The sequence below is a fragment of the Chlamydomonas reinhardtii genome, chromosome 3 (assembly GCF_000002595.2).
Source record: "Chlamydomonas reinhardtii strain CC-503 cw92 mt+ chromosome 3, whole genome shotgun sequence".
NCBI lineage: Eukaryota > Viridiplantae > Chlorophyta > Chlorophyceae > Chlamydomonadales > Chlamydomonadaceae > Chlamydomonas > Chlamydomonas reinhardtii.
This window is the reverse complement of record NC_057006.1, coordinates 151,127-169,954: the sequence shown is the minus strand read 5'-3', so window position 1 is coordinate 169,954 and position 18,828 is coordinate 151,127. Positions and strand designations below refer to the sequence as shown.

The following is an 18,828-nucleotide window of genomic DNA, read 5'->3' as shown; positions in this document are numbered from 1 at the left end:
GGGGGGAGGGTGGTTTCCTTTCGGGCCGGAGATGGTCCCTCTTGACCTGGGTGCACGGGCACCCTTGCTTGGTCGGATTGTCCCTTCTTTGTAATATCGCAACCATAAAGATGTCATCACCCGCCTGCGCCCGGTCGGACGGATGCGTGACGCCGCACGGGCATCCTGCCTCCGGCCGCCGGTGCCACTCATCAACAAGAGCCCGCGTTGCAACGCGAAGCGTCGAGCTACACAGCACACCTAAAACCTCACGCTCCCCCTGATACTGCTTGTCTGACTGCGTTTCAGACGGGTACTCCCTCCTCCCTTCCTGTGGACAGCTGTTCGCCGTCACTGACCCCACCACTCCTGCTCCAACACCTATCATCCTGGCACCGCCGCCGCCCCGCCCAGCGCCGCCTCCGCCGCCAGCAGCAGCTCCAACTGGGTCGCCACATTGCCCCGCGTCACCAGCCCGGGAGCCAGCGGCAGGCCCGAACACAGCTGCAGCAGGTGGGTCAGCAGCTGCAGGCAGATGGGATGGGCGGGGTGGGGTGCGGGTGGAGGTTGCGGCCGGGAGTCCGGGGCCCAGGCAGGCGGAGGGAGCTGGACTGGCGTCTGCCCGCCTGGTCCAGCAGTCGACAGCACATGCCCATCACGACCATGCCGCCCCATGGGGCCGCCGGCGCCCACCCACACACGGCCCCTGACGAACCCTCACCTCCTGCCTCAGCTGTATGAGCTGCCGGGGGGCGCACATGGCGTGACGCGCCAGTGCAGCCAGCGTCAGCGGGCCCTCCTCCCCCTCCTCTTCCGCCTCCTCATCCGGCTCCTCCTCTTCCACGCGCGCGTCCTCGCCTGCAACGCCCCCACCCTGCCTGCGCCCTGCCCGGCCCTGGCTCCTCCTCTTCCGCTTTTGCTGCTCCCGCTGCCGCTGCTGCTGCTGCCGCCGCTGGGTGCGGTGCCCCGGATACAAGCCGTCTATACATATGCTGAGGACGGCGCCTGGGCGGGAGGACAGCCGCGGGGGGGGGGGGGGAGGCGGGAGCATTAGCCATGTTGCACATTCCCTGTAGCGGTGCCGGCCATTCATGCACCCAGGCACCAGTGTCCCACTGCTGGCCCGCACCACTGCACTGCACAGTTCACAGCACTGCACTGCTCCCCACCTGCCACCGTCCTCGGTGTCCGGCCCTCGTGCCAGCCCCGCCGCACCACCAGCGCCGCCAGCTGGCCGCAGCGGCGCGACAGCGGGTGACGCCACAGCGCAGTCTCGTCCAGCGGCACAGCGGCGGCCGGCGGCGGCAGGCCTGGGGAGCCACGGCCAGCACCAGCACCAGCACCAGCCGCAGGAGGCGCCCCACCGCCACCGCTGCTGCTCCCCGGCAGCGGTGGAAGCCCACCGCCGCCTCCGCCTGCGGCTGCGGCTGCGGTGGCCGCCAGCAGCGCCCGGGTCATGCGGCCCACGTGTCGCTCCACGTCCACAGCCGGCAGCGGCGTCAGACCCAGGAACAGGGCCTGGTGCCTGTGCGGGCAGGGGGAGGGGAGGGGGAGGGGCATGCAAGGGGTGGGGAACAGTGCACACGTGATGCATGGCCGTCGCATTGCTCCGAGTACTCATGTCATGTGAAGCGCAGGCGCAGTTGACGGTGCGGGCGCAGGCGCAGGTGCTGATGCCCGGGGGTGGCTGCGATTGCGCCCGCCATTGATCCCCACCCGTCCCTCAACGCCCCCCTCTCCACCCAACCCCAACCCACCACCCACTTGGCATATTGCGCCAGCACAAACATGTCGCACGCGCCACCGCAGCCGGGCGCACACGCTGCCGCCACCTCCGCCAGTGTCAGTGCCACCTGACCGCCACCGTTGTCGCCGCCGCCGCCGCACCGGGCCGCCAGGTACAACAGCCCGGCTAGCCGCGCCGCTCGCATTGCTCCGCCGGTGCGTGGCGGCTCTGCCAGCCACCGGCGCCGTGCAGCTGCCGGCCCCTCCTGCCGGCCCCTGTCCGCCACTGCGCCGCTGCCGCCTCCACCGTCATCCGAGTCCTCTTCCTCTTCGTCATCCAGGCCGCTCTCCGACTCCCCGGCTCCCTCGTCGTCGTCATTGTCCTTGTCGCCGACCTCGCCCTCCACTGGCTCCGCCGCGCGACCGCCGGCGCCAACGACAGCCGCGGCTACACCGCCAGCACCCGGGTCCGCGCCCGGACATGGGGCTTGCGGCTCCTTTCCTTCTGCTTCATCCCACTGCTCCTGCTGCTGCAGCTGGCGGCGCATGCGGGCCGCCCGGTAAGCCTCCGCCTGGGCTGTGTGGATCTGCGGCAGGACACAGACGGCGCAGAGTAGCCGGTCAGCGGCATGAGGCATGAGGAGCCGCCACGGGGCGTGAGCAGGCGCGCGGAGCGCAGCCGTAAGCCAATCATCCGCATTTACCCAGCTGTGTCTCAGCCCCCACTCAGTGCCTCAAGCCACCTGCATGAGGCACCGCTGGGCCCCCAGAGCGGCACAGCACTCGCGCTCCGTTCGCACGTTGCCACACATTCGCGCCCACTCCCAGCCGCCCAGCCAAACCCTTCATCTCCACCCCTACCTCTCCCCACCTGCGCCAGGAATCCCGCTGCTGCCGCCTCCACTGGCCCCGGCAGTCTCAGTGCCGCCGCCAGCGCCCGGAGTGTGTCCAACTCTTTCCGCTGCCGCAGCTGCCGTGACCCTGCCCCTGCCCCCGCCCCAGCCCCTGCCGCCGCCGCCGCCCCCCTCAGCAGGCGGTCCTGGAAGGAGCCCGCACCCAGGCCACTGCCGCCGTCCAGCCGGCCGCCACCTGCGGGGCAAGGGCTACCGTGGATGATACAGTGTGCTGGGTTGCTTATGTTGCTCTGTGTTTGAAAGACACGTACAGACCTACGGTGGGTCCCCCGAAGCCCAGTTGAGTCGGTCCCCTTCCGGGTGCAAGGGGGTCCAGGATTCCATGTCCCGTGAGGCCCAAGGACCTGCTGGGCGCACCTGCTGCGGCGTAGGCTGCAGCCGCCGCAGACACCACACGGTCCCGTCCGCCAGCGCCCTCCCGCGCGTCGCCAGGCTGCTCCACCGTCGGGCCGGCGTGCTGCGCGACGAATCCTTGCTCTGCCACCACGTAGCCGCAACTGGAGCACACGAAGCAGCCTCCAGCTGAATCATAAACCACCGCGGGCTCCTGGCAGCGCGGGCAGGGCTCGTCTGAGCTCTCCGCCATGTCGCCACTCCTGTCAGCACTCGTGGCTTCTGGTCAGACTCGGGCGCGCACGCGCGTAGTCACATCCTTGATAACAGCTTTATATATATCCGTAGCTAGCGAGAAGTCCCGCGCCAGTTTTGGCCCCCATCTGGCGAGGTCCTTTAGCGATGCCAAACACAACAGCTCTGTATTCAAATCTTGCTACAAATTAGTGCTTATGTTCACAACCAAACGTCAGACATTGCATTGGGACGGCTGCTGCTGTTGCGCCTAGAAACTATAGCGAACCAACCTTTCACAGATACCTCGTGCGTTGGACACGCTTACTCCGCGGCCATGACAAATCACAAGGGGCGCTATCTTGAAGGTCTCTCAGTGTCGCTGAAGGCGGTTCACGAGCAGGGTGATGACATTCAGAGTGCCGATTTCGCGCGGCTGTGTGACCACATCCTGGAGGCCTTCGACCACCTGGGAACGATTATGTACTTTGCAAAAGTGGAAATGGGCGGCAAGGTGGAGTCCATCCGCAAGGTGTCAGCGCAGCTGAAAACCCTCCGTGAGGTGAGGTTAGGAAACCCTGGCCCCAGTTGGGTGCGCACCAGCGCCCACACTTGGCGACCGGCTCCAGGAACCGTTGCGCTCCGCCTCCGCCTGCAGTCCGCCCGCCTGCGCCGCCGTTACTCACACGTATGCACACACACGTACACCTACATGTGCACACGCGCGCTTGTGCGCAGGTGGTGGACGCGGACGTGCGCGCCGGTCGCGCCACCACAAAGGGCAGCTGCGCGCGCAACCTGCACCGCCTGATGCTGGTCATCACCTTCGTGCGCCTGCTGCTGCAGCAGCTGCTGGACAGCCCCAGCACGCAGCTCAAGGACGCGTTGTGGGTGGCGTACAAGGTGGGGGACTGGGTGGCCGTGGGTGATTGTGTGGGGACTGTGGAGAGGTGTGGTTGCAGGAGTGGGAGGAGCATAAATCTTCGTGAACGGGAACGCGGCAGCAGATTCAGCACAGCTGCTCGGCGCTGTCGTGCAAGCGTCTGGCCTGCCACCGGCCACAACGCCCTGCTAGCTAGCTGGACAGCAGGGCCTGAGGCACCCCGTTTACGCTATGCCCGCTTCATCTCATCAACCTCCTCCCCCCCCCCCCGGCCCGCCCGCCCCGCGTACCCGCCCGGCCTGCCTCAGGGCTCGCTGCACCCCATCCATACCTACATGGTGCAGACGGCTGTGTGGGCAGGTCTGGGCATGGTCCCCAGTCGCGCCGCCTTCATGGCCTCCATCGGCGAGGATGAGGACAGCGCGCGGCAGCACGTGCCCGAGGTGCTGGCGGCGGCGGCCGAGCTGGCGGGCCGGCTGGAGCGCATGTACGGCGGCACGGTCATGCCCGCCTCCGACCTCACCTACATCCCCGCCGCGCCCGCCGCAGCAGGCGCGACCATGTAGGAAGGCGAGGGAGGTGCGGGGTTGCCGCGAGGTGGTGGGGGTTGGTGGTGATGGTGGTGGTGATGGAGGCGGGGACAGGGTAGTGGGCTTGAGTTCCATAATACGGTGAACGGAATCGGTTTGCGTTGAGGGGGGCTGGTGTAGTGCGCAGTGAGGTGTGGGGGGATTTTGGTGAAGGGATGGGGAGCAGGCATTAGGTGGCAGGAGTGATTGTAACGTGGACGCCGCCCAGCAGGTAGGCTGGTGGTGATGGCATGTCCATGGCTGGGTTGCGGCGCACATGGCTATGGGCGCGGCAGGTGGTTGACGGGCGCGGAGATGGCCAGTAAGTTGAATGCTTGCACTTGTGCATACTAGACGCTTTGCCGAAGGCGGTAGGGGGTCGAGTCGTATATATTGTATAAGCGTGCGTTCTAAGAGCAGGGGAAGGACGCATAGTGAAATGCAGATCCGGGCGTTGAAGTTGCCGGTACGGTATTCAATTCGAGTAGAGTTCTTCTAGGTGGTGGAGTCTGGAGGACAGGTTGATCCTGTCCTCAAGCCGTCAGGCCTAGGTCCATGATGTGAGGAGCTAGATAGGTTGATCCCGTTTCAGCGCTAGCCCTCTTACACCGTCCTGGTGCCCGTCTGTCCTAGGCGCAAGCTCAACACATTGTTTGCATATGGGGACGCCACGTTGGCGAGAAAGCCACGGATGGCCCTAGTACACCAGGGGGGCATGTCGCAATGGCTGTGGTGGGTGATAAGTGGGAGGCGTGGGTGGGTGCAACGGCGGCGACGGTGAAAGGGATAGCATGCAGGTGGCTTGAGGCTCAGTGAGTCGCGTGGCGGGCGCTGCTGCCGCTTGGGGGCTGGACCTCACTGGCCGTGTAACACGTCCATCGTGGTGAATCAATGCGTCAACCTCTGCTCTTGATCGTGCCCGGGCTAGCTTCCGAGGACCACACGCAGCGAGACCATGCAACCTTACAGCGCAGAGCTCAATTTCATAGGACTGCAGGAGTGCCACTCCCCCGCCGTAGCGGCTGCCGGCTGGGCTCCTCCGCTGCCGCCACGTCGCCCACCTGTCTAGCAGCCCTGCCCCTCACCTCTTTGCCATCACGCGAGCGAATGCCACCGCTAACAGCGACTCCTTATGCAGGAGGTATTAGGTTACAAGGTGCTGGCTTCGTGCCAGTGGCACAGACGACAGCCCGCCCATGCCTTTACCTTCCATGATTCTGTAGCAGGCATTGTCTCGCTCGGCTATTCGAGCCGAGGAGCAGTACACCAATGATCTCTCGACATCTGTAAACCCCACCAACTACTCTCACGCCGCCACTTCCCTGCTCACAGTTTTCTCTGACACCGTTCCTGTTGAGTTCGCGCTTCCTGCACATGTGCTGAACGAATGCCCACACAGGAAATGGGCTCCAACACAACACCAGGCACATACACACAGCACCGCATCGCGCACAAGGTCTGCAAGTCTCATGTCTCCAAAAAAACCAAATGCACGAAACGAACCACGCATGAGGCAGCGCCCGGGCAGCCAAACCAAATAAACAACAGTAACAAGACAACAACACTCAAAGAAAGACTCTGGCTGCAACCCGCAGGCACACTCCCATATGCATACACGAGCGCTCTCCATCTCTCGACAGTTCAATCCGCTCCGCTTCTCTTTTCATATCTCCACTCCCATTTCTTCGTACGAGACGACTCATAATCAACGCGCCGCATCCTTCGCACTTCTTTAAAAGAAGGAACTTTGATTGATGTCATCCTCCTACGCTAGCTAGGCTGGGGTGCGGCTGCCCTACGAGGTCTGCGCCACCACGTACACGGTGGTCGCCAGCATCAGCACAACCACACCCACCAGCAGCGGCAGGTACGGCACAGTGCCGCCTGCAGGGGAGAGGACAGGTGCGGAGGGCGCGTTAGCACACACACCCGAAACAGGTTGTCATGAAGTATTAAGCGTGCGCCAAACCATTACGCAGACTCTAGGACACACCACCGCTTCACGAGTGGCTGCTAGGCACATACGGGCACTGCTCTCACCGGCGTCCTCGGGCTTGTAGTATGTCTTGACGGTCTTGACCTGCTCCTCCTCCACCCAGTCCTTCCAGTAGTCCTTGGCAGTGCCGATCACTTTCCGCCGCAGAGCCCTGTTGTGGGTAGGGAGGCGCGGGTGCAGGCCACAGGCGTCAAGCGGGGCGCGAGGACTGCTATCAAGTGAGCTGGAGCACAACGCCGAAGCAGCTGGCTGGTCAGCCGGTGGCGGGCAGGTCCCAGTGCAGCAGTGTGGCGGCAAGGCAGTACGGATGAGAACGGACTCACTGGTACTGCTCGGGCGTCATCTTGCCGTCCTCCCCGCGGTTGCCGTACTTGGCCTCGTATAGCAGGTCAGCGTCCTTGGCGGAGCGTGTGGAGGTGAAGTCAAAAGCGTTCAGTGCCTGGCTCAGGCCGCTGGGCTGCCTGCGGATGCGGAGGGAGACGAGGGTTCAGAGCGGGATGGCTAGGCAGGGTGCTGGGGAAGAGGAGTGAAAGGGACGGAGAGCGAGTGGGAAAGGGGCAGAATTCCTGTGGCTGAACAGAGAGCGTCACTGAGTGGCCGAGGGCCGGCAACTGTCAGTCAAGCGGCGACTCGCCGATTCCCCCGCGCCCCTCATTACCCAGTAGCTTTTATACTCACTTGCGCTTTGGCTCGGGCTCGGGCGCCTTAGCCTTGCCCTTCGCGCCTTTGGTCGTCACAGGCTTCTCCTCCACGACCACAGTCTTGCTACGGAATAGCGCGTTGACCTTCATCACACGAGTACGCGACGCCAGCTGCGGGCGAGCGCCAGAAACGTGCTGCTTCTGTGTAGACATCATGTTTATTGCAGAGTTTATTGCGTCGACTTGCACGGCCTGGCACGATTACCGTATTGTCGCAGTCTGGGCTGCAGCATGCAAGACAAACTTGTGAGCAGGGCTTTCTTATAGGCAAGGAGGCGAGGCCTCATGCCTCATGCCTCATCCCCCACCAGCCAGCCCTGGCCAGTCACAACTGTCGCGTCACCGAATGGGTGCTGAGAGCTTTAATAAGGTCTTGTATGATATATAGCATACTTACATATTGCTCAGACCTAAAGCGGCTGTGGAAAACAGCAAAGACACGCAAGCATACACTGGCTTATTACAACGCAGCACTACCAACCGCCCAAGGTTTTTTACCGCGAAAGAATGCAGACTGCAAAGCTTACCGCGCCTAACCGGTTGCGGCCAGCGCTTGCCCCGCGTCTCCTACCACGCACATCGGCCCCGCCAGGCCTTTGTCGGCCGCTACACGTAGCGTCTGAGGCTTCGGATCATGTGGTTCTGCCATCTGCTCCCCCGCTGCGCTTTGAGGAGCCCGCGGCGGAGGCGCTGGAGCGGATGCCGCACCATCTGAGCGTTGGCCAGGAGGCGAGCACTTCCCGCCTCTCGCAGCGGCCCCGCAAGGCCGGCTCACCCGGCAGCTGGCCGAAGCTGGACATGGACCTCGGGGCGCTGGGGGCACTGGCGCAGCCCAAAGTGCTGCTGGGCGCGGGCATGCTGGCGGGTGGGTGAAGAGGGGTGGGGGAGGCGTGTGGGCTGGGGAACCCCAGAGTGCAGGGCAAGGCTGTGCGCTGGCCACGCAGCTGTTAGGCAGGAGCAGGTGGGACAGCGAGGGCTCGAGCGGTGCTCCGTTGGGACCCTGATGCGCTGCAGATGCGCATTTGCCACTATTACTAAACAAGTGCGGCGCAGCGCCGACCTCATGTGCGCATGACCTGCATTGCCACCCCAGCGCCGCAGTTCTGCCCACCACCACTCTCCTCCTCGAACACTCCTCCTCCTCCTCCTCCCCTCCCCTCTCCAGGTCTGGGTGTGGACATCTCCCAGCCGGCCTCAGTGGTCCAGGCGGTGGGGGTGCTGGCGGCCATTGTGGCGGTGCACGAGGCGGGCCACTTCGCGGCGGCGCGGCTGCAGGGCATCCGGGTGGCGCGGTTCGCGGTGGGCTTCGGACCGGCCATTTGGAAGTACAAGGTGTGCGCGGACGAAGATGGGGGTGGGGGAGGGAGGAGAGAGGGGAGGAGGAGAGGGGGTAGGGGAAAAGGGCAAGAGCAGGTTGGAAGAGGAGCCGCGAGGCACACTGGCGGTTGGGTGAGAGAAGCGGGGTGGGGCTGTGGAGTGCGTCGGCGGGTGAAGGCGGAGGATCTCAGGGAGCCCTCCGGGCGGACGTGGAGTACCTGGGGACGGGGCAATGCCGTGGCCCACATTCCTGCACGCAGGCACGATCGCATCAGCTATCCACGGTGACTTGCCGCCCACTTCCACATACGTGCACACACAAATGCTGCCATAAACAGACTTCCTCTTCCCCACAACTGCACGTCCTACCTCTTTTAGGGTCCCGAGGTGGAGTACTGTTTGAACGCGGTGCCCCTGGGCGGCTACGTGGCTTTCCCCGATGACGACCCCACCAACGGCTCATTCGACCCTGAGGACCCCAACCTGCTCAAGAACAGACCCATACCGCAGGTGGGCGGGGCAGGGGGAAAGCGCGGGAAGAGGGCGGTGGGCACGGGGGCGGGGGCGGGGAGAGCGGGCGGGGGAAGAGGGCGGGGGAAGAGGGCGGGGGAGGAGGGTCCCATGAGAGGCCCCTGGTGAGCAGTCCTGTCGCCATCCCGTGTCACCGTGTCATACACTTCCGACTCGCCTCCTGCGCCGTCCTGCTACCCCTATTGACTTGCCTCCTGCAGCGCGCCCTGGTCATCAGCGCGGGCGTCATCGCCAACGTCCTGTTCGCCTACCTAGTGCTGCTGGCTCAGGTGGGGGGAAGGGCAGCGGAGGGGTTAACTTTGAACCTGTCCCGTAAGGAAAGAGTCGCGCTGCAAGGAGAAACTGCCGCCGCATATGCGAGCTTTTGTACATCACCATATGGGCGGGCTTGGGCAGTGTAGGGGCAGGTGGAAGTAGCAGTCCAGAGCAGCTCTAAGTCATGTCAGCAGTGCGAGCCGCGCGCGGACCCCGTCACCCAACTAGTTGCAAATCTTTACTAACATACTCACCTGGGCTCGAACGAAGAAGCGGGAGGGGGGAAACGGGGAATGGAGGGGTTGGGTCAGGCGGGGGTGGGCTGGGCGGACGCGGGTGTGAGGCGTAAGGACCGAGTGGCTGGTTTGGGCGGGAGACCAGTACTGCAGCTGTGGTTGTCACAGCCGGTGAGTCGAGGGATGGTGCGGGGCCGGGTACTGTTGCGGTCAGTGTGGCAACGAGGCGGTATGTATATGTCAAAACAATGTTGAATTGAGTGTTCGCCTCGATTGAATGAAAGCTTCCGTACCCACACGGCCTTTCCCCCCCACCACCCACCCCCCACCCCCGACGTCGGCACTTCAAACTGCTGATTTATTCACTCCATTCTCCGCATGAACAACCACCCCCTCGGCCCCTCCTGCCCTCCTCTGCAGATCTCCAGTGTGGGTAAGGCCGAGACGGCCTTCCTGCCCGGAGTCAAGGTGGTGGTCCCGGACACGCCCGCGGGCGCCATGTCGGCGGCGGCGCGCGGCGGCATCCGCAGCGGCGACATCATCCTGCGGCTGGGGGATGTGGTGGTGCCGGCGGCGCCCAGCCAGGTGCGTGTGTGTGTGTGTGTGTGTGTGTGAGGGGGGGGGGAGCTGGCGGGCAGGTCGTGGTGAGGGGGGGGGGCGCCTGGAGGTCGGCCTGGCTCCGGCCACTGCGTGTCAGTGGTGTTACGGGCAGCCTGGTTAGCGCCACCGGGTATGCCGTGAGCCCGTCGGCAGAAGCGTTGCAACCCACCTGGTCATGTCGCGACCGCCCCGTTACCTCCGGGCCCGCTCACCCTGGTGGCCACCTCGCACCCGCAGGTGTCCACCTCCGTGTCCGCCATCCGCGCCTCACCCGGCCGCGAGCTGGTGGTGGAGGTGGAGCGGCCCTCAGCCTCGGCCGCCTCCGCCAGCGGCAGCGGCAGCCAGCCGGGCGGCGCGGAGGTGCTGCAGCTGCGCGTGACGCCGGACGCGGGCAGCGACGGCGGCGGCCGCATGGGCGTGCAGCTCACCTCCAACACCTACATCAAACACACCTACGCGCAGGGGCCGGGCGAGGTGCTGGCCATGACCTCGAGCGAGTTCAACAGGTGGGTGAGAGAGTGTGTGTGTGTGCGTGTGTGTGTGGGGGGGGGTAAATTAGTCCATTGAATCCAAGACTGGGGCTGGGCGGGGGATGGCCTACTGACTGGGCGGCCGGGGCTTGCCAGGACCAAACCCATGTCCACAGCACGTGGGCGGCTGGGGGGCAGAAGCAAAGGGGATTGGGATAGACCGGCGCCGCGGCCCGCACCACCCCTTGTACCCCCTCGCGGCCTTGACCCGTACTCTACTCATGCCCCAACAATGCTGTACGCTGCTGACGCACCATCCCCACCCGCCTGTTCCCCACACCCCTGCCCCACCCCCCAGGCTGGCGGGCACTGTGCTGAACGGCCTGAAGCAGATCGTGACCAACTTCGGCGCCATGAGCGGCCAGCTGTCCGGGCCCGTGGCCATTGTGGCGGCGGGCAGCGAGGTGCTGCGTGCAGACAGCGCCGGCCTGTTCCAGTTCGCCGCCATTGTCAACATCAACCTGGCCGCGGTCAACATCCTGCCGCTGCCGGCGCTTGATGGCGGGTACCTGTTCCTGCTGGCTGTGGAGGCGGTGCGCGGCGGCCGCAAGCTGCCCGCGGCTGTGGAGGGCGGCATCATGGCCAGCGGCTTCCTGCTGCTCACGGCGCTGGGGCTGGGGCTGGTGGTGCGGGACACCATCAACCTGCTGTGAGGGGCAGGTAGGCGCACTCAGTGAGAGCCGGTGGTGGTGGGGATGCAAGTGATTGTGGGCCGTAGTAGTGCGTGATTTTAGAGGGGTAGTAGAGGAAGCGTGAGTTTGTTGAACTGGACAAAGTCAAGTCATCGACGATGCTGCAAAGTGAGGCTGCAGGCTTCGTCGGTGCCGTGCGCGGTGTTTTTGAACAGCTGCAGAGTACGCATGGCGAAGGGGGCGGGCGGGCGGACATACGCACCTCAGGTACCTGTTGCAGTGAGTGGTCCGGACGTGTGGACATGTGACAAAGCGTATTCAGCTTTGTACAGTTGAAGAAGGGTCTGAGCCCCGCAGCATCCGGAGGACTGACTGCAAATCAGTGGACCCATGTCTACCCCCTTGGGGCTTGGGGGCTAGCATGACCACGGTGTGCACACACGCCACACGCCAGCCACCGAGCAGCAGCACACGACCAATCCGAGATTTACACGCAATATGACAAGTGTTCCCCGGTCACGGGAAAAGGGGCTGAGCCCCTCCACAGTCTGCGGCCGAACAACCTCATCGCCCGGACATAGCCGCGGTCCGTTTCCACAGGCACATAGCCAAACCAGGTGCTTAGCAATCGCGATGCCACAGCAGAGCCAACCGCAGCCAGACGCAGCACAGTTGTCAACAGCCGCACTACTTGTTATGCCGCTACGCATGCCCTGCCAGCCCCACCGCGGACCGCTACCTAGACACCAGCCGGCTCCTCAGCCTGCGCGCTTGCGCCACTTCTTGGGCGGCGCTGCGCTCTCCTCCCCCACGTGGCCTTTCCTGCCCCCTCCGCTACCAAGATGCGCGCACGCGCCACCGCTGCTGCCGCCGCCGCCGCCGCCGCCGCCGCTGCCAGCGATGCAGGTCTCTTGTGCCCCAGCAGCATCTCCACCAGCGCGTGCCGGATGTTGGTTGCGGAGTTGACGTCACGTCCCAGCACCGTCGGGGGGGGGGTAGAGTGAGTGTGTCCCACTGAGCCCACGACTGAGCCGTCACCCAGCCGTCACCCAGCCATCACCCACTGAGCCCACGACTGAGCCCCACTGAGCCTCACTGAGCCGTCACCCAGCCATCACCCAGCCATCACCCAGCCAGCCGCCCGCCCGCAACGTGGACTCACCCACACCGTCCCGCAGTGGTTGCACACTTGGTGAGCACGTGAGCCCCCCCCCATTGGCTATGTGCCTGTGGAAACCAACCCCGGCTATGTCCGGGCGATGAGGTTGTTCGGCCTCAGACTGTGGAGGGGCTCAGCCCCTTTTCCCGTGACCGGGGAACACTTGTCAGCGTTGGGGGGGCCGTCCCCCACTCCCGGGAAGGGGTAGTTGGCGCGATTCGGGGACCGTATGCAGCCGCACGCGGCAAGAATACACCCACGGAATTGCCCAACCTTTCTCGCCCGAGGGTCTGACTTGGGGCCAGTTTCTTGCCGCTCTCCGAAGATGCAAGCCCTGCCTGCAGGCTTAAGCTGCACGTCCGGGTATGCGCGCGCCCCGGCACTGCACCTTCTGCGAGGTGCCGCCTTGGGTGCCGCAGTCCAAGAAGCACTGGAGCTACCTCAAGAGCGGAGAGCGCTTCTGCCGCCTCTGTTTCATGGCGGTCAAGAAGGACCCCGCCCGCCTGGTGCACCGCATGTCGCGCTGCGGCAAGCACGGCTGCCAGGGCTGGCGGCGGCCGATACTGCAGGCCCGGTCTTACCTGCCGGCCACCGCCGCCCACACACACGCCCACACACCCCTCGCCACCGTACCGCCGCCACCGCTTCATGTGCGTGTGTGCCCCAGCCGTCTTAGGCTCTAGGGCATTCAATTGCGCTCAGTATGCAGACTTGATGCTTCTAGGATGGCGAATTGTGCGCGACTTACAGATGTTGCAAGGTCCATTTGAGCGACGAGCGCGTGCGGGTGCTTGCTAGGCTTATGCTAGGCAGGTGCTAGCTACGTGCTTTGGTGCGCTCGCTGCTTGCTAGCTGGCGAGGGAAGATACGCCGTACGAGATGGAAGCCGGGGCCCGGCGGAAGCCGGGGCCCGGCGTGCACTGGTCGCAGGCTACCTGCTGACACCTAGCTAGCATAAGGCTTCACATACTACTTAGTATACTAGATAGTAGAAGCAGTCAGAAAGCGAAGCTTACATGGCGGTCCGCAACTAGACTCCATCGTGACCGAGACCAGTCGAGCCAAGCTACCTCAGAGCGTGAGCGGTCCTGGTACATGGAGGAACAGGAGAAGCTACAAAAGGAACTAAATGTGGTGTCGGCCCAAGCGGAGTCAGCCAAGGATGCCGAGGACCGGATGTATTACCGGGAGACAGTGCTCTTGCTCAAAATGGAGCTTTTGCTACGTGAGAAGCTTGGTATGTGGCCATGGAGGGTTTTGCTGAGGAGTGAGCCTGGGTATTGAGAGGATACTGCACTTTTAGCCCCCAGAGAGACTTTCTAACAGCTATATGTAGAGGTATGTAGTCATTCATATTCATGGCAATGATCAAACACTGCGGAAACGGCTGCTCAAGGGACTCCGGTTGCGAATCACGAGCATCGCATTTTGCCCTGGGGCACATATTGTTTATGTATAGATTATGTTTAGTCCACTGAGCACTTTGGCTTGACCGTGCCGCTCTGCTGGCTGGGCTGCTAAAACCCGCCTATTTCGACCCCAGGCGGGCGGAGTATTCAACCAGCAAGCTAGCATTACATATGGAGGGACTGAGCACGTGGGAAATTCAGGGGAGACCTGTTTGACGTCAGGGAAGCCCCCTATCCGCCGCGAAGACCCGCCGCACGGCAAGGCCCGTACAGCAGCAGCTGGGACAAGTCGGACTGTGAATCTGACACGTTGGCAAGCTTAGTGGAGCGAGGTTAGATTCACAGTCCCGTTGTGTTCCAGATGCATCATGTTTCGCTTTGTGCGCCTGGAACGTGCAGCGGTTCCCAACCTGCACGCGTATGTCCCACGGCCGCTGCCATGTACTGCAGGCTCGGCGGCTGGCCTGGGGGTGGGGAGCGCAGCAGGAGCTGGTGAGTGGGTTGTGTTGATGGGCTTTCCCTACCTGCTGCAGTTTAGCTGCAGCAACTAGGCTAGGTTCCAGCAATATCCCGCACAGCTGGCTGCATGAAACTTCAGCTCGATTCAGCTGGAGGTTGCTTCGTCAATCGCTGCTGCTTTGCACCCCTTCGTTCCTGCTTTTTTTGTTGTGTTGTGATCCTGCTGCATGCATGGCAACTAGGCGACAGTGGCCCGTTGTTGAGGTGTTTGCGCCTTGTGGGCATGCCATCCTCGTGCAGGCCTGGCAGCTCGCAAGCTGCGGCTCCGGCAAGACCCGCAGAACCAGGACCTGTTCTTCTTTGAGCCCATGGACACCAACAGCGCTGCAGCTGCCGCAAGTCCTGGCGTGAACAGCAGGTTCTTCCTGGACCCCGAGGGCAGGCAGACAGATGAGCTGCAGGATTGGCTGCGCCTCGCCGACGAACTGCACCGTGAGGGCGAACCCATCTTGCCGCTGTTCATCAACGGTCTGGTCAAGGTGGGATATAACGTTGCAGGGCATCGTGTGCCGCTAGGTGCCGCTTGTATCACCCACATGCAACAGGGCCTGGAGGGGAAGGTTGGGCGCGGTAGATGAACTATGCATGAAGCCTTGTGCACTGTTGAAGGACACACAGATGAGCGACTAAGCGGAATAATGCTCGTTTACCTAACCGGCTTGTGTACATCTTGCGCCCGTTGTGCAGAACGGCAAGTCCTACATGCTCAACGAGGTCCTGCCTGCGGTGGCTAACACGTACTACTGCAGCGCCGGCAGCGGCCGGCAGCACGCCGGCGCGGTGCTTTCAGAGCCCAACTTCCTGCGCGTGGACTGCTTGGGCTGCGACCGCAGCAGTGGCTGCGGTGGCTTCCTTAAGGGCGTCCTCCTTAGACTCAAGCAGAGCGCAGCCGACCAGCAGCTCTTTGCTGCCGCCATCACGCCCGTACCCAGCGACTCCTCCGCGGGTGCCATGGCGGACGGCATTCAGGACTTCATGCGGCGCCTGCCACGGGACCGTCTGAACTTCCTGCTGATCGACCAGGCGGAGAGCTTTTACCTGATGGCGCGGCCCGTGTCGGACAAATGTCCGCCGCGCGGCTCAACCCTGGACGTGGACGCGGTGCTGCACATGCGGCGGTAAGTCGGCACGCACAATGTTTCCCTAACCATGTCGCCTGATTGCATGGGCGTGGGAGGATGAGGGGCCATGGCCAGTGAAACACGCCCAGACGGCGCTTCACACGAGGGGCAGAAGGCACTACGTACGGGGAGATGGCGGCGAGGTTCAATTGCACGACAGAAGCTTATTGCACAAGGGGCAGCCGTCCGCGCTCACACCCACAGCATCCGCCCGACACAATGGAGCTGAAACGTGCACCACTTTCCTTGCCTCAACTGCAGCATCCTCAAGGAACTCCTGCTGCACAGCCCCCACTGGGTCGCCTGGGCCGTCACAGGCAGCAGCTCCATGGCGACGCTATGGGCCAACGTTGCAGACACCCCGGTGAGCAGTTGGCGTTGCAGTCCCAGAACCCGAGGCTCTGGTGCTATTCCAGAGCCCTTCAGTGTCACCCTACCTTGCCTGTCCGTCCGCAAGCCACACCGCCTTTGGACGGACCCCTTAGCTCCTTAGCTTCCTGCCTGCCTCATCGCCACCCAGCCGCAACCCCCCACTCAGCTTCTCACGCCCCACCATCCTGTCACCCATGACTGTAGCTTCTGTAGAGCCTAGCGCGGTAACACCTCTCTGCTGTGCATGGCCGCAGACCAACGGTTGGCCCCTGAGCATGCACCACCGCCGACTCAACCTGAGCCCCACGGTGTCCACGGACGTGCTGCAAGTCGCTTGGAAGCAGCTCAAAGCCCAGGCCGCGAACTGGGATCCGCCGCTGCCGAACGACCTGGTCTGGCGGTCGCCGCCGCAGATCGCCACGCTTGCCTACTTGTGCCAGGAGTGGAGGTACAGCCGCACGGCTAGCACAGCTGCGGAGCTGGTCGATCAAACCATGACGCAAAAGCTCATTCCCGAGGTGGGATGCACTCCTGAAAATGGGAATGGTTACAAAGCATGGTCAGGCGCTGGCTGTGAAGGAGTGTGCTTCTTGCACGATGAACGGCAGATGGCGCCAGACGGTTCGACTAGCAGCCCCCCATCCATTGCCGCATGTGATCCGTGTTCAGGTGCTGGCGGACCTGCGCATGGCGCTGCACATGCTGGGCCAGCCTGCTGCACACTTGCTACTTCTGCGTGAGCTGCTGGACCCGGTACGTACGGTGCATATGTATGGCTGTGTACGATTGTGGTGCTGCTTTGTAGCATGGCACTTTGCTTGCTGTCCTATCAGCGCATGGCGAAGTCGGAGTAGGGTCGGCTCACAGTTTAGAACCCTCCTCCCAAGGAAAATGAGTTGCCTTTCTGGCTTTAAAGTGCGCTGGTCGCATGTCCCATTGCACCCTAAGTTCTGATCGACCTTTGTTTGCTCTACGCGCGGAGCCCCTCAGTCACCAAAAACAACCAACTGCAGATGGCTGGAGTGGAGCCGGCCAAGCTCCCGTTGGCGTTCAAGTTGCTGCTGGCCAGCTTCGCCACAGAGCGCGAGGGAAAGCTGTACCTGGACTACCCACTGCTCGCTCAGGTGCTGCAGATGTGTACACCCAACACATGCCCATGTACACCCAGAATAGCGCATACTCACCAGCCACCTGCTGCTGGGTGTCAGTCGGTTTGCAACGCATGCGACACAGAATCAGAAGGTTTCTGGGATAAAGGAGACAGGACCGTTCGAGACTAGAGGACGCTAACGTGTACTGCCGCCCTACACAAAACATACTCGCTACCTGTTCGCCACTACTCCCTGCTGCTCAGGCGGTCACCACGGAGTCCGAAGAGCTGTTCGTGACCGGGGAGTGCTACGGAGCGCCGGAAAATCGTATCAGCGAGTTGGTGACTAAGTCATACGACAGCCCAATGCCCAGGCGCAGCAAGGCCCCGGGCGCATCGGCCACAGCAACGCCCAGGGCGCAGTTGCAGCCTCACGCGGGGCCCGTGCGCCCAATCTCGCTGCATTTGGGCAGGCGGCTGCTGGGGCGTGCCACCGTCGTCCAGCCGCGTTACATGGGACGGATGTGAACGCCGCGTGCTGTACAACGGCGGCTCACAAGGCGTCGGGCGGCCGGGCCCGTCGCCAGACAGCAAGAAGGCGTGCGGCCGAGCCCACGGCCGCGGCCACCCACCCCGATGGAGTGTTATTGCGGGCGCCCTCAGCCCTGGCGGCACCAGCGGTGCCAGTGGCGGCTGCTGCGGTGTTCGGGCAGCAGGTGCCGGGGACGGCGTCAGCACCTGCAGACGCCGGTACCGTCCCCTCTACTGCTGGTGGTGCTGCGGCGGCTGCAGCTCGCGGCCTACGGCGGCTGGGAGCCGGCGGCGCGGCATTCATTGACGCGCTGTGCTGCGTGCCTGTGTTAGGAGGATGCAGCGAAGGGGGCAGGGTCTGGTGGGTTGCCACCCCTACCGCGTCGATTCTTCTGTTTGGTATTAGATCCGCACCCCAGGCTGGCCCACATCAACTGTGTTTGCGCCATGGTTCCGGGCTTTGTTCCCTGGGCGCCATGTGCCAGCATGGCGTGCAGCGCTGCCAGATCTGTTTCCCGCGTGCCAGCGAGAAGGAGAAGCACCATGAGCACGAGTGCGGCCCGGCCCGCGGCGCGGAGGATGAGGCGGACGTGTAGGCGTCACAGATGGATGGTCGGGACCTGTACCACGAACGGGCCTCGTGAGGCTCAACCGAGTCGTGTAGACGGCACCCCGCACGCTAGATGACGGTGGCGACCTTGGCTGGTGCTGCATCCAGGGACGTAGTCAGTTTTGTACACAAGATGCAAGCCAACATCTCCATGCATACACATTGAAGCACGGCAGACTGGACCAGCATCGCTTTATTTTGAAATAAATGTGCAGCGCGAAGTGGCGAATTGGAGCTTGGAGGCGTGTGATCAGGACGTGCGTGTGCAATACACGACGTGTCAATCATGACAGCAGTCCAGATGTACCGTGTTCCACCAGAGTTGGTTGGGGGGAGGTGGGCTGGTGGCAGTGCGGTAGGCAGCGCCAGGACGGACCAGGGACGGAGGCGAGGCCGCAGGCAGGACGTGGCGACAGGGCGCGCAGCTGTGATGTACCAGTACGCAAGGCCAGCAGATGAGACCAGATGAGCGGCATGAGCGGGACTGGCCGCAGCCGCCAATACAACATGCGGGCCTAGTGCTGTGGACTGTATGGAGAGCCACGTGTACGGTATTGAACGTGAAATCTTACAACAGGCTGG

The 18,828-nt window shown here is 63.4% G+C and overlaps 5 protein-coding genes across 6 annotated transcripts; 3 read left to right on the top strand and 2 right to left on the bottom strand.

The window, feature by feature from the left end:
* Positions 1-7: 7 nt before the first annotated feature.
* CHLRE_03g144224v5 (uncharacterized protein) lies at positions 8-3,289 on the bottom strand. The gene is made up of 6 exons (XM_043060371.1): positions 2,976-3,289; positions 2,576-2,793; positions 1,744-2,291; positions 1,149-1,504; positions 701-984; positions 8-504 (listed from the first exon to the last, which is right to left on the bottom strand). The coding sequence occupies exons 1-6, from the start codon at positions 3,202-3,204 to the stop codon at positions 364-366; spliced, it is 1,776 nt and encodes a 591-aa protein (XP_042925500.1). The 5' UTR covers positions 3,205-3,289; the 3' UTR covers positions 8-363.
* A 100-nt stretch (positions 3,290-3,389) lies between these two features.
* On the top strand, positions 3,390-5,519 carry CHLRE_03g144204v5 (uncharacterized protein). Its single transcript, XM_001695591.2, has 3 exons — positions 3,390-3,747; positions 3,924-4,088; positions 4,377-5,519. The coding sequence occupies exons 1-3, from the start codon at positions 3,523-3,525 to the stop codon at positions 4,632-4,634; spliced, it is 648 nt and encodes a 215-aa protein (XP_001695643.2). The 5' UTR covers positions 3,390-3,522; the 3' UTR covers positions 4,635-5,519.
* A 238-nt stretch (positions 5,520-5,757) lies between these two features.
* Positions 5,758-7,559, bottom strand: CHLRE_03g144184v5 (uncharacterized protein). Its single transcript, XM_043060370.1, has 4 exons — positions 7,312-7,559; positions 6,957-7,094; positions 6,678-6,784; positions 5,758-6,521 (listed from the first exon to the last, which is right to left on the bottom strand). Exons 1-4 carry the CDS (start codon positions 7,488-7,490, stop codon positions 6,433-6,435), a joined length of 513 nt encoding a protein of 170 aa, XP_042925499.1. The 5' UTR covers positions 7,491-7,559; the 3' UTR covers positions 5,758-6,432.
* A 180-nt stretch (positions 7,560-7,739) lies between these two features.
* CHLRE_03g144164v5 (uncharacterized protein) lies at positions 7,740-11,824 on the top strand. The gene is made up of 7 exons (XM_001695592.2): positions 7,740-8,199; positions 8,500-8,666; positions 9,030-9,161; positions 9,383-9,451; positions 10,094-10,258; positions 10,511-10,779; positions 11,102-11,824. Exons 1-7 carry the CDS (start codon positions 7,842-7,844, stop codon positions 11,454-11,456), a joined length of 1,515 nt encoding a protein of 504 aa, XP_001695644.1. The 5' UTR covers positions 7,740-7,841; the 3' UTR covers positions 11,457-11,824.
* A 1,735-nt stretch (positions 11,825-13,559) lies between these two features.
* CHLRE_03g144144v5 (uncharacterized protein) lies at positions 13,560-18,827 on the top strand. Of its 2 annotated transcripts, none has more exons than XM_043060369.1 (9): positions 13,560-13,819; positions 14,454-14,495; positions 14,763-15,001; positions 15,210-15,640; positions 15,905-16,007; positions 16,270-16,533; positions 16,685-16,768; positions 17,029-17,139; positions 17,370-18,827. In XM_043060369.1, exons 1-9 carry the CDS (start codon positions 13,804-13,806, stop codon positions 17,631-17,633), a joined length of 1,554 nt encoding a protein of 517 aa, XP_042925498.1. In that variant the 5' UTR covers positions 13,560-13,803; the 3' UTR covers positions 17,634-18,827. The 2 variants fall into 2 exon arrangements, with proteins under 2 accessions (XP_042925498.1, XP_001695646.2); XM_001695594.2 differs by having other exon boundaries at positions 13,560-13,831.
* The last annotated feature ends 1 nt before the right edge of the window (position 18,828 follows it).